The sequence below is a fragment of the Syngnathus floridae genome, chromosome 20, assembly GCF_059516105.1.
Source record: "Syngnathus floridae isolate MCC-2025c chromosome 20, RoL_Sflo_1.0, whole genome shotgun sequence".
Classification (NCBI taxonomy): Eukaryota; Metazoa; Chordata; class Actinopteri; order Syngnathiformes; family Syngnathidae; genus Syngnathus; species Syngnathus floridae.
In genome coordinates this window covers 4,218,605-4,232,283 of record NC_142432.1, presented here as the reverse complement: position 1 = coordinate 4,232,283, position 13,679 = coordinate 4,218,605, and the positions used below count along the sequence as shown (strand labels likewise).

The window sequence follows — 13,679 nt, the reverse complement described above, 5'->3', positions numbered from 1 at the left end:
AAAAAGTGCTTCTAGACGCACTATCCAATAAACAAAAAAGACACGGACCCGAGCATTCTCTGGTTAAACCCTCCTTGGAGACTAAACAGGATTCAAGGCCCTTCCGGGGCTGATATGGTTGTTTTTTTCTCAGTGCGAGTCCCTTGCGTGTAAGGAAAAAAAAAATCTCAAACAAATGGCTTTAAAGGTATCATTATACAAATTATATTATTTTCAGTTTTAATTTCTGCAACAAAACAGAATACAGGACGAGCTATATCTGTTTTCTTTGCACGAATAAACATTTAAAAGCAAATTCAATCAATCAAATTAATTGCACATTCCCATCTAAGTGCCTTTGGCACCAAGGAGGGTCACTTTCAATTGCTTACTGTTTATGCAGTTAATTCCCTAAGTAGTGGCAAAAGCGCACAAACGTGATGTGATCACTGAAATAAAAAAAAGATGAACAGGAAACCCATTTACACTATCTTCAAATTAAAGCACGTTGCGTGCAAAATAACCAAAAGTTTGCCATTGGAGCGAAACAAAATCTTAAGTGTTTATAAAATTTTTATATTGTGTTTTTATTGGACAGATTTTCTGGTGAAGTAATAAAGAAACAAAAATGACAAAAAATGATGCCCGAGGTAATTTTATTTTGGTACTGCAACAGGAAAAAGAAAATCTTAAAATAGGTCGACGTCATTTCAAGAACAGTGCGTTTCGGGCAGGAGCAGAGAGAAGCGCTTCGTGTCAGCTTCGCCGCTTGTTACTTTACAAAAAACACGCACTACCCGGAGATTATCATTTTACATTTGAATTGAATTGAAAACAATTCCTATCTTGGATCGGGATTAAATGGGCGGTAGTGTAAATCTGCGGTGACGTTTTTATTTTATTTATTTTTTGTTTTGGTGGAGAAAGTGATCGGGTGCCAGCGGAGCGGTGTGGAACCGCCGCTGCTGTGACCGATTGTCTTTGGAGAGGTTGCTATCTTCTGTGTGCTGCAACGGGAATACCACTTCAACGCAAAGGTAAACAAGATAATCATTTTATAATAATCTTAGGTTGCACAAAAAAAGTATGTAACTGTTTTTTTTTCACTTATGTTACGATTTTTATTTTTTTTTCTTCTATAATTGTAACGTTTTTACTTTCTTGGTTGTGGTCCACTGATTTATTGATATTGTCTAATATAGTGTTAAAAAAAGTGAAGAAAATGATTTTTTTCGCCTTCAGGCTTTAATATAGCCATCCATAATAAGAGTAAGGATTTTTTTGTGGACAATAATGCGAAAGTGCATCCCCTCTTCACACATGCTCAGTTGAAATTATTCAGGCATCACTTAAAATCAGGGGATGCTTCTGGCTCATAGAAAGTGGTTGAAATATATTATATATATTTATTATAATACATTAAACATATCAATTGTTTTGGGGTGAATCCGTGCTTCGGTGTATCACTTTCTAACTTCTGCTCAGTTTATTAACTTTGCATGGATACAAGCCGAACAATCACCAGACCTCGTCTTCCATAAATGACAGGCTGCATTTCTATTGGATAAAAGCTCCACATGAAGGCGAACACAATGATAAAGACCTTCAAAACAGTCGCTGACTCCGCAGCCAGTTTAATCAAGGAAATGGAGGCGGGATGAGAGCAAGGGCAGAGGAAGCATCGGGGATGTAAGAATGAAAAATGAGGAGGATCGGACAAAGGGGGTTGGATTTCGTGTTAAGAAGAAGGTAATGTCGTCAGCGAAATGGACGTGACCTCAAGTTGCCATGCAGGACACAGCTGCCATAGCCTCTGTGACGTCAAACTTGATCAAGTCTTAGTCACCAACTAAATGCAATTGGATCTATGTGGTTGAATAAAAATGCTTAACAGCTGCCAGCTTGATGACGGGACCAAGGACTTGTTATCCCCGATTCAGTCCGGGGATCCATGTTTAGCTCTATGTGACAGCCACATACCATCAAAGTGGGAAAACAGCCAGGTCTCCTGCTGATAATCCCAGAAGAACAGTTATGCGTTAGGAAGGAAATCACATGCTTGACCAACAAGCCTTCTTCATGGAAATGCATCACTTCCAGTTTCTTAAAGTACATACATTGGCAGTTAGATTGCGGGGTGTGTCTTCGGAGTTGTATTTAACCAACAATTTAGGCCTCTCTGTCTTTCTTCCCCTTCCACATTTAGTTTGGATGTCTATGGGTGGTGGCGCCTGCTTCTAAAAACAGAAGAGTAGTGAAAGCTGACCTGCTTGCAAGGGTCTCCTGTGAAAACCAAACTAAACTTATTATGTTAGCGGGGAAAAAATAGTCGCAGAATGCGTTTATTGTCTGAACTGTGAGAGGGAACGGGAATGTTTATTAGGCTCTCAAGCTCCGCATTTTTCCAAATAAACAGAGACTTAGCCTAGGAGTGTTACATTAAAGATTCAAGCCTTTTTTTTTTTTTTTTCATGACCTCTACTTCTTTTACATTTTGCCTCAATTCCTTCTGCAACAATCCAGCTTGATGAAAAATACATCGAAACACGAATTTCCAAGAGAAAATAGCGACATTGTTAAAAGTTCATAAATTGGCTTGAAGCAGTGACGTGACAAACAATGCACACACTGTTCTTCGTCTTTTTGAATGACTCTTTGACACTCAACTCTCAGCAATGCCCGGTGAGTCACAATCCGATTCTCGCACATATTGTAGATGAAAGAGTCATAAAAACAGCAGACATTACCAAATGAGGGACTTAAATCAGAGCACAATAATGACCATGACAGCATCCTAATTGGTATGGCAGCTCCAGTTGTCTGTAATTAGACAATCTGAAATAAGATTTCCTTCGAGGTACTGAACTTCTATCTTGAAAAACACCCCATCGTAAAGTATTTACTGTTGCCAGTCTGGAGATTTCTCACTCACTTGTGGTTGCGGAAACAGAGGCCTTCTAGGTCAAGTGTCAAACTCGGGGGGGCTCTAATGAAAGACATCTGCTTGTCATTAATTCGGCACATTCAGGCAGAGGCGACTAACAGCTGAGATTTTTTTTTTTTTTGGAATTAACACTTTTGACATCGCTATTTCTGCAGCACCGAAGATCTTTATGACGTCTTGGCTACTGTCAGCTGGTTTATGTTGTGCTCAAGCACGTGTTAAGAAGTATACAACTATTTTGAGTTGCCGGTAGATAAAGTTTGTCCCTTTGGGGACCGGTAGCTCTGATAAAGTCTAAATCTAGGCGAGGTTTCTGAGTTTAATACTTCCCAGCTGTTTTTATGTCTGACACTGCAGACATGCCGTCATTTTTTATTTATCTTTATGATTTGTCTCTCACGATTGCAGTTCTTGTTCCTGATCCTAGAAAAGAAATCTCCTACTATTTATTTTATTTATTTATTAAAAACTGTCAAATGACAACAATGATGTCATGCTCATGGGCGTGTGTGTGTGTGGGGGGGGGGGGGGGGGGTCATATGTGAGTCCTTCTCCAGCAACATAATACAGGCTTCCTGCGTGATCCAGTTGAGTTTCCTGTGTTCCAGCAGAGGAAGGGCCAACTCAACAAAGACGCTGCGCTTTGTGGAGATTTTAGTGTTTAGCGACTCCTCCTTCTTAAGCTCACAATTGGTCTTTGACTACAGCAGCTCGGGGCAAACACTTGCCAGGTGGCAGGAACAGGCGCAGGAACCTCGTCTCTGATCTTGCTGTAAGTCTTCCATGCTCTCGCGATGACAGCTTTGAGTGTAAGCTCGCCAAAGCAACACATTAGAGGCAGATGAGGATAAACATCTGTATTGTCTGTTTTGCAGTTTTTATCTGATTTTCTGGTAATGGCCATGCAAGAAATGTCAATCATGAGCCCCTATCCTGGTGAGGATTGAATGTTCCGCTTCTGACTTAAGTAAAGCTCCACATATTCACGTGGGTGGAAGCTTGTTGCAGTTGAGGTCTTTTTGTGACACTCTACCTTTTTTTTTTGAGTGATTGCAGATGTCAGGTGAGAAGGATGAGTCAGAAATATCCCCCCACTCTGGACAGTTATTTTCAGTCTTGGGATGGAGCCATGAATGGTGATACAGACTTGGAGCCAGTCCCAAGTCTGTGCACAAGTCTCAATTGTTTCTGCCGAACGAGTGAACAAACAGGTTTTGAGTGGAGCTTTAATTTAATTTCAACGAGTGTTGAAAAGTGACCAAGAGAAGTTACTTCAAATCCGTTACTTCAAGTCCGTCTCACTGCGTTGTATCTTTAGCCTTTGTCACACACAAGCGGAATGCTAGCTGGCTTCAGGCCAACGTTTGTGGCTAAGTGTTTTGTGTGAAATGCAGACCAGAAAATTCAAGCTACTGTTTATATCTGCTGCAGGCCCCAAATGAAGTAAGAATAATGCTTTTTCCATCAAGTAATATTATGACGCACGCTCCTTCCCACTGGCGGGATCTTAAAATGTGGAAAAATAACAAAAGCTGATATCGTTCTTACTGAAAAGAAAACATCCATTTGATTTGAAGACTTAAACAAAAACAGAATGACAAGCTGAGTGACTGGAAATTTTCTGTTGTTCTTTTACATTCCTTCCCTCCGGGTTCATATTTTCTATTCTAGTCTAATTCTATCATAAAAATATTCACGTTGAATTAATTTTGGGATCTCCAAAGCCGTCAATTTTTTTGTTTTTGTTTGTTTGCTTTGACGCAATTTCTCATTTGAACCAAAATTAAAAGCATCAAGATCTTCCTCATTAGTATTATTTAATCACACAGTGTCTCTTTTATGGGAGAGGCGGGCACACATTAAGAATCAGATCCTCTTTCATGGTCTCAAAGGACAGCCTGATTCATTGCTTTTGTCCTCCATGAGAGGATCCTCTTGATGGTGATGAGGGGAGGGGGACGGGCAGAGACACCAGAAGACATCATATTCTCCTTCATCGATGTCTCTGAGATTGCCAAAATGTTCCTTCTCACCAGTTTGAAGGAAAGGGGAAGGGAAATTTGCTTTTGGCTCATATTTAGCAAGTGAGTTGCGGATTGTGATGCGGGTAAAGTGAAAGAGGAAGGAAAGAGGAGGGGGGGGAAGCGTGTGGAATGTCCAAGATATGCCAGACAATTCTGGACAGACCAAAAGAATGATGGAAACCCTCAAAATATGTTTTTGCTGGTCTGTCCTGCTGTATCAAAATGTGATATTTCTACAAAACAGCACATTTTGATGTAATAAATGGCATGATTAGAATAATGAAATGTGAACGCTGTTTTTAAGAAAATCCCAGGGCTTTCCTGCATTTAGAATACGTGTTCTTCCCCAGACATGCTAAGGAGGAATGGAAAAGAAGGAAAAACAGGAAAGGGCGGCGCATAGTCCCCAACTCCGAGGCAAAGAGCTTGACTCAATTCCAAAGGAAAGGATCCCACAAACTTTGCTTGCCTCTGCTGACTTTGCCCTTTCTCCTCCTTAAACATCAAATAGTTGGATTTACAACATTCTAATGTATGGAGGAGGATTTGAAGGTTACTCCAGTAGAACACTCCTCTGTGCAGCTGTAAAGCTTCACTGACTTCTGACACATCATCCAAATTTGAAGCTGATGGTGAATCCCAGATAGGAATTTTACAAAGTCTTTTTTCCTCTGCTCTTAGAAATGTGATGAACAAGTGAACAGAGGCTAATTTAAGCGGCTATGGACAAAATGCGTCTTTCGAATGGGACACTGGTGCACACGCTTGAGGAATGCATCACTTAACACCCTACGCTTAACGTCAGTGCTTTCTTTACCACAGTGTAAGGGAATGCAGACTTTTATGGAGCCTCTATGAATAGGCGCTGACTGCCACCGGCCGAAAAATCTTCAGACTCTAATTCGAGACGCCTGCCTGGATTTTGTCTATAGTGGAATTCATTTTAGGATACAAATTTCCATTGTTGCTAAACTATGATTCTCATCGTATTCAGTTATAAAGTCATGAGAGTTGCGTTAAGAGCAAGACAGGATGAATCGATTTGGATGACCAAAAGAGCTGAGAGGTCAATATGCATTTCTGGAGAAGGACTCCCGGGAGCTCGTGCTATTTACAGTAAAAGGAATTATGGGAAACGGCAGGCTGGACCTCCGTAGACCTCCGTGCGTGTTTATGTGTGTGTATGTGATTATTCCATATATGTGTGTCTGAATTGAATTAGCTGCCTGTTGCCCTGCGACGGACTGAAAATAGCCAGGCCATCCCCCCTCCCCCTTCCCACACACACCGAAGATAATTTATTACCACCAGTTAAACCTCAACCGCTTAGAGATTCTATCATTCATTTTTTTTCAGAGAGGGGAGGGGCAATAATGAGGAGTTGAATATAGACTAATGCAATAATGTTTTTTTTTTTTGCAGATGGACCTGAAGCTGCTTTTGATATCTACATTGTTAGGAGTCTTCTGCAATGCTCAGAAAGGTAGATTGGAAAAAAAATAACAGATTCATATAACTTGTTTGATACTGTCGACCTGCGGTAGAGGTAGCCACTGTCCTGATTCATGATGATGTCATTGACTGAAAGTCCACCTCAGCATCATGCAGAAAATAATGGCGGCTGGGTATTCCGATCCCGTCTCCAATTACGATAGAGCCGCAGCGTTCCAGATGAACTGATGTGTAAACGCGAAGGCTTACGGAGCTGCTTACTTTGCAGGGACTGGGCTGCACTCTCTGACACTGCATCCTCTTTGTTTCTTTTTTTTTTTATACAGAGGGGAACGAGTGCATCAGTGCAAATGCCAGATACTGTGGAGAGTGCATCCAAGCTGGAGCAAAATGTGGCTGGTGTACAGACCCGGTATGAATCCATTTACTTAAAAGCAACAACACACATTTTGGATCAAATTGCTTCCTTTTTTTTCACATCCTCGTGTAAAAGCATCGGCTAGGATGATTTATAGTCACGTGACCGTCTTTTATTATGGACATTTACTGACTTTAATAAATGGTGATTTCAGGGCTTCCTAAAACAAGGCGAAGCCGTGTCGACCCGATGCGACGAGCTGCAGTCTTTGAAGAGTAGAGGTTGTAGAGATACGTTGATAGAGAACCCTCGTGGGGAAAAGAGGACCCTCAGGAACAAAGCAGTGACTAACCGAAGAAAAGGAGCGGGGAAACTAAAGCCGGAAGAAATCACCCAGATACAACCTCAGAAGCTTAGTCTCACTCTCAGATCAGGTGAAGAGTTGAAGATGATGTTCTCTGCTTGTTTTGATGTGAGTGTATCATGTAACGTGTGTGTATGTGTGTAGGTGAGCCCCAGTCTTTCAACCTGAAGTTCAAGCGGGCAGAAGATTACCCCATCGACTTGTACTACTTGATGGACCTTTCATACTCCATGAAAGATGATCTGGAGAATGTCAAGAACTTAGGAACCAGTTTAATGCTAGAAATGTCAAAAATCACATCTGACTTCAGGATAGGTATGGAATTTAATTTTTGGGTTAATCATATAATGATGTCATTCCTGGGTTTAATTAAAAAAAAATGTCATAGGTTTTGGTTCTTTTGTGGAGAAGACAGTCATGCCATACATCAGCACCACCCCGGCTAAGTTGTTGAACCCGTGCACGGGTGACCAGAACTGCACCAGCCCGTTCAGCTACAAGAACGTCCTGAAGCTTACCAGTGATGGGAAAAGGTTCAACACCCTGGTGGGCCAGCAGCATATTTCGGGAAACCTGGACTCTCCTGAGGGTGGATTTGATGCCATCATGCAAGTGGCTGTTTGTGGGGTACGCAGGTTTCTTCATGTCTATTTTATGAGACCTTCATGAATCCTATCGTATGTATTTAATGTATGTATTTTCCTCATCTCTCAGGAGCAGATCGGGTGGAGGAACGTGACGCGCCTTCTGGTGTTTTCCACTGACGCTGGCTTCCACTTTGCAGGAGATGGCAAGCTCGGTGGCATCGTACTGCCTAATGATGGAAAATGTCATTTAGAGAATAACGCGTACACCATGAGCCACTATTATGTGAGTGTCCGAGTTTTTGGATTTTGGAAATAAGACATGGCCACTCTTCTGAAATGTCTTATTTTTTTTCCTTCAGGATTATCCCTCCATTGCTCACTTGGTTCAGAAGCTGAGCGATAACAACATTCAAACCATATTTGCTGTCACTGAGGAGTTCCAGCCTGTTTACCAAGTTAGTTTTCTAAATTCTCTCATGCTGAAATATTATTTTGTGAATTTTAAAAAATGGGATTGATTCCTATTACTCGTGTTTCTTCGTGTATGTGATGTTCACTGTAGCTTCCTAGCATGTAAATAAATAAATGGAACAATAAAGTTTTTAAAAATTCCAACTAGGCCAAGACATCTGTTCCAAATTAATGGCAACCTCTCCTTGAATCTTTGATTATTTCCATCTGCTGTGGAGCCGTGATCTAACTGTGATCAAGGTTCTTTCAATGCCTGACCCCACAGAAGCCCTGGTGGGCTTCCGACCAATAAAAATGTGTAATGCAAAAGTGTCCATCCAAACCATAAAAGAAAACTTTGTAGCGCTCCGGTGCTTATTTGGATTATATGGTATAAATTTAACGGATTTAGAAAAAATAACCCTGAAATGTGTTTTTGTTTTTTGTTTCCAGGAGTTGAAAAATCTGATACCAAAGTCTGCAGTGGGCACGCTCTCTGCTAATTCAAGCAATGTTATCAACCTTATTATCGATGCTTACAATGTAAGTATAATAACAGAGCAGATCATTTCAGTTTATTTTTTTGTATTTATTTTCCCCACATTTACACCCCACCAAAAAAAACCCCACACATATGGACATATTTGTCAGCTTTTTCTGAAGAATTATTTGAGTTTGTAATTTTTAATTTGTTTTGGTGCCCCCCTGGGGCCACCCCATGCCCCCCCCCAGGAAAAAAAATCTTAGCTCCGCCAGTGATGTGCCATAAACCACTTTTTAAAGCCTTTTTAATGCAAGGGGGACTTGCAAAAAAAAGTAATTTACTCACAAGCAATCAAGTAAAAATGAATGATAATTATTCATCTGTGATCTAAGGAAATATCCTGAAGAAAAAAAAAATCCCCATGTTACTGAGTGAAGCCATTTGTATAGCCTGCTGTCTAAACAAAACTACCAGATGACATTCCATTGCAAGGGAAAAAAAATCACCATCCATGTTATTATCTCTTCTTTGTTTGACAGTCGCTCTCGTCTGAGGTCATACTGGAGAATAGCAAGCTTCCAGAGGGAGTGACCATTGCTTACACATCCCGCTGTAAGAACGGACTAATCACCGAGGGTGAAAATGGACGAAAATGTTCTAATATTTCAATCGGAGATGAGGTACGGAATTGAAATCCGAAAATAAAAACAGTCCATTTTCACGACATATTAAGAATATTCCGTTGTTGTTGTTTTCAGGTCTTTTTTACCATCAGTGTGACATCTCTGGGCTGTCCAAAGCAAGGGAAACCTGAAACGATCAAGATAAAGCCATTGGGATTTACAGAGGAAGTCGAGATTTTGCTCAACTTTATCTGTGAGTGCGAATGCCATAAAGAGGGCGTCGCCAATAGCGACAATTGCCACTTTGGAAACGGGACCTATGAATGCGGCGCCTGCAAGTAAGTCAATCCCAGATGGTTCTAGCAGATGGAAAATGAGATTAAGGAATGCACATTTCTTCTATTTCCAAGGTGTTATGATGGACGCGTGGGCAAACATTGTGAATGCAGCAGCAACGACGTGGCCACAGAGGACATGGACCGCACCTGCCGTAAAGACAATGGCACCGACATATGCAGCAATAATGGCGACTGTGTGTGCGGCACGTGCGAGTGCAAGAAGAGAGACAATCCGGAAGAACGTTACAGCGGACAGTACTGCGAATGTGATAACTTTAATTGTGACCGATCAGGAAACAAACTTTGCGGAGGTGAGCAACGTAATGGAAATGGCAAATTCTGAGGGAATCATTCTAAAACTTTTTTCATTTTGATTCCTTAGGGCACGGCCGCTGCGATTGCAGAGTGTGCATATGCGACCCCATGTGGACTGGGAGCGCCTGTGACTGTTCTCTGGATACAAGCACATGTCTGGCAAGCAACAAGCAGATTTGCAACGGCAGAGGGACATGTGATTGCGGCACTTGCAAGTGTACCGACCCTAAATTTCAGGGTCCCACCTGCGAAACGTGCCCTACCTGCCCGGGAGTGTGCACTGAGCACAAGTAAGTTTGACATTTTTGAAAATAATTACCGTATTTTACGAACTATAAGGCGCATCACACTATAAGGCGCACATTCAAGGAATGGCCCATTTTAAAACTTTGTCCTTATATAAGGCACACCGGATTATAAAGCGCATCATGTGAGATTTTTAATCCAAATCAAATCATTCTCCATTTTATCTTTTTTATTTCAACTTCAGACGCAACAATTTACTTTATAATCACGAAATAATGATCCATAGTCTTTTTGATTCATGATTCATAGTCTTCAGCGGGCAACTTATGATTGATTTCATGACACAATGCTTCAGGCTAGTTTAAATTTAGGAATTTGGTCCATATATAAGGCGCACCGGACTATAAGGGGCACTGTCAGCTTTTGAGAAAATTTTAGGTTTTTAGGTGCACCTTATAGTCCGGAAAATACGGTAGTAGAAAAATGATCCCAACTATAATTTGTGATAACCTGCCTTCCTTTTAGGGAGTGCGTCCAGTGTCGGGCGTTTGGTACAGGTGAGAAGAAGGAAACGTGTGAACGCGACTGCAGCTATTTCAACTTGATCAAAGTGAAGGACAGGGACAAGCTGCCTCAGCCCAACGACGCTTCTTACCCTGTGATGCACTGTAAGGAGAGGGATGCCAACGACTGCTGGTTCTACTACACCTACGCTGTCAACAACAATACAGAAAAGGAGGTCCATGTGGTTGAAACTCTTGGTAAGCAAGAAGCAAAGTTGAAAAAGCATCCATTTGCTCCTTGATATTTATTTTGACCTTCCCTTGCTGTGTTGCAGATTGTCCGTCCGGTCCTGAAATCATACCCATCGTGGTGGGTGTCGTCGCAGGCATCGTCCTCATCGGTTTAGCTCTACTGCTCATCTGGAAGCTGCTGACAATCATCCACGATAGAAAAGAGTTTGCCAAATTTGAGAAGGAGAAGATGAACGCCAAGTGGGATACGGTGAGGGTTTGGAAGTACAACAAGCTCTGTGAGATATTCAAGAGATACTTTTATGGATTTTGCAGTTCCCTGACTTGTGTTAATACAAAAACCAGGTGTGGGGGAGTATTTGGTGCAAGGTTGTCCTTAAAACAGTAAATTCATTTGTGATCATGTTAGATGAGCTTTGCAGACTGGTAATATTGCTCACGTTCTTTTTCTAAAGTCTCATGTGGAGAAACAGATGGTTGCCTTTGAACGGCACTCAAAATCAAGCGGAAAATGTTGGAGGCTTCATGGACTTTTTAGGGAATGTTATGCGTAGCCGAAGCTTTTTCCGGGGAGTGTCTGCGCCGCCTCCTTTCCCGACTTCCTGCCTGGTGTAGTCATCGGCCAACATCAATATGACAAGATTGCAGCACGACCTAATAGGCTGTAATCAGACTCCACCTAGTGGTGGAGTAGATAAAATCTTAAATTTATCACACGGCTCTCCTTCACTACCTTGTGGTGAGATTTTGTAGTGTCCTCAATTGATGAGGCTTTTCAGTACCTTCTTGTGAACCTTTTTTCTGTTTTCATCCTTGACTTTTCTCTGCGTCTTGCAGTTCTATCATTTGTCTCTGTTGAAATCTTTCTGTGCTCATTCTTTATCTGTAGCAAGACAACCCCATATACAAGAGTCCTATCAATAAGTTCCAGAATCCAAACTATGGACGTAGAGCTGATGTCCTTTAAGTTCGTATTCTTTAACATTTCCTGCATGTGTTTTTTTTTTTTGTGTGTGTGCACTGTCTCTCAGTGTCTTCTTTTCTCTCTGTGTTTGCAAAACCACTAAATATTACATGAGCTTGCAAGGGGAAGAGGAATTTAATAGGGACAAAGCGAGTGCATGAGTGTGCTGTGATACACAAGATTTGAGGATCAAGTGTCATATCTGGCTACAATTACAAAAAAGGGCGTTTTCTGGTAAGTATTTAAAGAGGTCTTACCTTCAAGCAACTCAGAGGCATGTCCTGATTGTGTTTTCAGTGCACTATAATATTTGCAAATAACAAATCTGGGAATTCTAACATGTTTTGTGTTAGAATGATTCATAATTATGATGTTTTTTTCTTCAATTCCCAGGGCGAAAATCCCATCTACAAAAGTGCTGTTACGACTGTGGTCAATCCCAAATATGAAGGCAAATGAGGAAGAAGAATTTGACATTTTTGCTGTACGTTCGGCTTCTGAGGAGGATTGTTGTTTCCTATTGTTGCTTGGTCATTACAATGCACATGCGTCTGTATTTTTTATTAACACGTATTTATATGCTTTTGTTGTATTTTAGATGTACAGTATGTGTATATACTTTTCAAATTTCTTAGAGGTTTATGAATCGAAGTTGTTTTTCTATCCTGCCAAAGGTCTGGTACGGGCATTTCATTTCACTTGTTTTACCAGCAGAAGGTGAATATCATCCAAAATAATTCATGCCCTAGAAATAATCAGCTTCTTAAATGTCACGCTCATCTGCCATCTTGTATGCTATTTCCTCTTGTGTCTTTCTGCACTGACTGTCTGTGGTGTCCTTCTACATATGTGACAAGACCTGAGGTGTTTTGGATGTTTATGTAAATCATCAGCCACAGCAGCACATCATGCCACATTATGTGTATATCTTGAAAAACAAATGCAATAGAAGTTTAGTGGAGAATTTTGGTTAAGTTTTTGTGCTGCAAAAGTGAATAAATATTTGTAAATGTAGTTTGGACTGCAGCTCAGACATAATGAAGTTTTATTGCACTCACGAGTTTTTCATATTTTGAAGGAACTACACCATAATATTGATATCAACAAAACGTTTGTATGGTTTGTTGATATGCTATCACAAATGGACTGTATACCACTCGTAAAAATCATTTGATGGCGATGTTGAGTCAAAGGATTTATGTTGTTTTTATAAACACTACCAATTGGAATGCATCTAATTTACCAATACGACTGACTTATTTATTCTCAGGTCTTTCCTATGTTTTTTTTTTATTCCAAAAACTCCAAAAGTATCTTCCTTTGTGAACTTCATTGTCAGTCGCACTTTGTTTTGTTTTGCAAAAATATTTTATCATTCACCTTAATGCCTCAGAAGCACCACACACGCGCCTTTACAGTGTTTTTTTTTGAAAAGTGCCTTTTATTTCAATCACCATGTTCTCTCCCTTATGCTGTAATGACTTATTTATTAAATAAACTCCCAAAACACTGTTGATGTCTCTTAATTAAGATAGGCAGTTTGTGTTTTTAGTAGAGAGCAAGTTGCCTTTATAATGTTTTTTGATCTATACATTTATATTTTAAATATCTATTAATTTTTGCTATGTATCTATACATTTTACAACTAAAGGATTTTTTTTAATGTTTTATAGCCCCACTAGTCTAAACACGGTATCTATACGTATTTATATTCATAATAGTAATTAGAACGCTGTATTGAGACTCGTGTTGCGCAGAGTAAATTATTTTAAGGAATATTTTGGACTTGACTTGTC

At 40.4% G+C, this 13,679-nt stretch overlaps 1 protein-coding gene across 3 annotated transcripts; it reads left to right on the top strand.

Annotated features, from left to right (window-relative positions):
- The first annotated feature begins 689 nt into the window (after nucleotides 1–689).
- On the top strand, nucleotides 690–13,395 carry itgb1a (integrin, beta 1a). Of its 3 annotated transcripts, XM_088363829.1 has the most exons (17): nucleotides 3,536–3,695; nucleotides 6,370–6,430; nucleotides 6,726–6,811; nucleotides 6,972–7,191; nucleotides 7,266–7,436; nucleotides 7,510–7,748; nucleotides 7,836–7,991; nucleotides 8,068–8,163; nucleotides 8,612–8,701; nucleotides 9,182–9,322; nucleotides 9,401–9,603; nucleotides 9,676–9,914; nucleotides 9,986–10,208; nucleotides 10,690–10,925; nucleotides 11,003–11,169; nucleotides 11,809–11,886; nucleotides 12,277–13,395. In XM_088363829.1, the coding sequence occupies exons 2-16, from the start codon at nucleotides 6,370–6,372 to the stop codon at nucleotides 11,884–11,886; spliced, it is 2,406 nt and encodes an 801-aa protein (XP_088219955.1). In that variant the 5' UTR covers nucleotides 3,536–3,695; the 3' UTR covers nucleotides 12,277–13,395. The 3 variants fall into 3 exon arrangements, with proteins under 3 accessions (XP_088219957.1, XP_088219955.1, XP_088219958.1); XM_088363831.1 differs by lacking the exons at nucleotides 3,536–3,695; nucleotides 11,809–11,886 and adding an exon at nucleotides 690–1,016; XM_088363832.1 differs by lacking the exon at nucleotides 11,809–11,886 and having other exon boundaries at nucleotides 3,621–3,695.
- The last annotated feature ends 284 nt before the right edge of the window (nucleotides 13,396–13,679 follow it).

What these genes read in the sequence shown, in the direction of transcription:
- itgb1a (XM_088363829.1), top strand. Translation starts at nt 6,370, where the DNA reads ATGGACCTGAAGCTGCTTTTGATATCTACATTGTTAGGAGTCTTCTGC. An exon ending in TGCAAGTGGCTGTTTGTGGG is followed by an intron (nt 7,749 to 7,835) that starts GTACGCAGGTTT and finishes CTCATCTCTCAG; the next exon opens with GAGCAGATCGGGTGGAGGAA. An exon ending in TTATTATCGATGCTTACAAT is followed by an intron (nt 8,702 to 9,181) that starts GTAAGTATAATA and finishes TTTGTTTGACAG; the next exon opens with TCGCTCTCGTCTGAGGTCAT.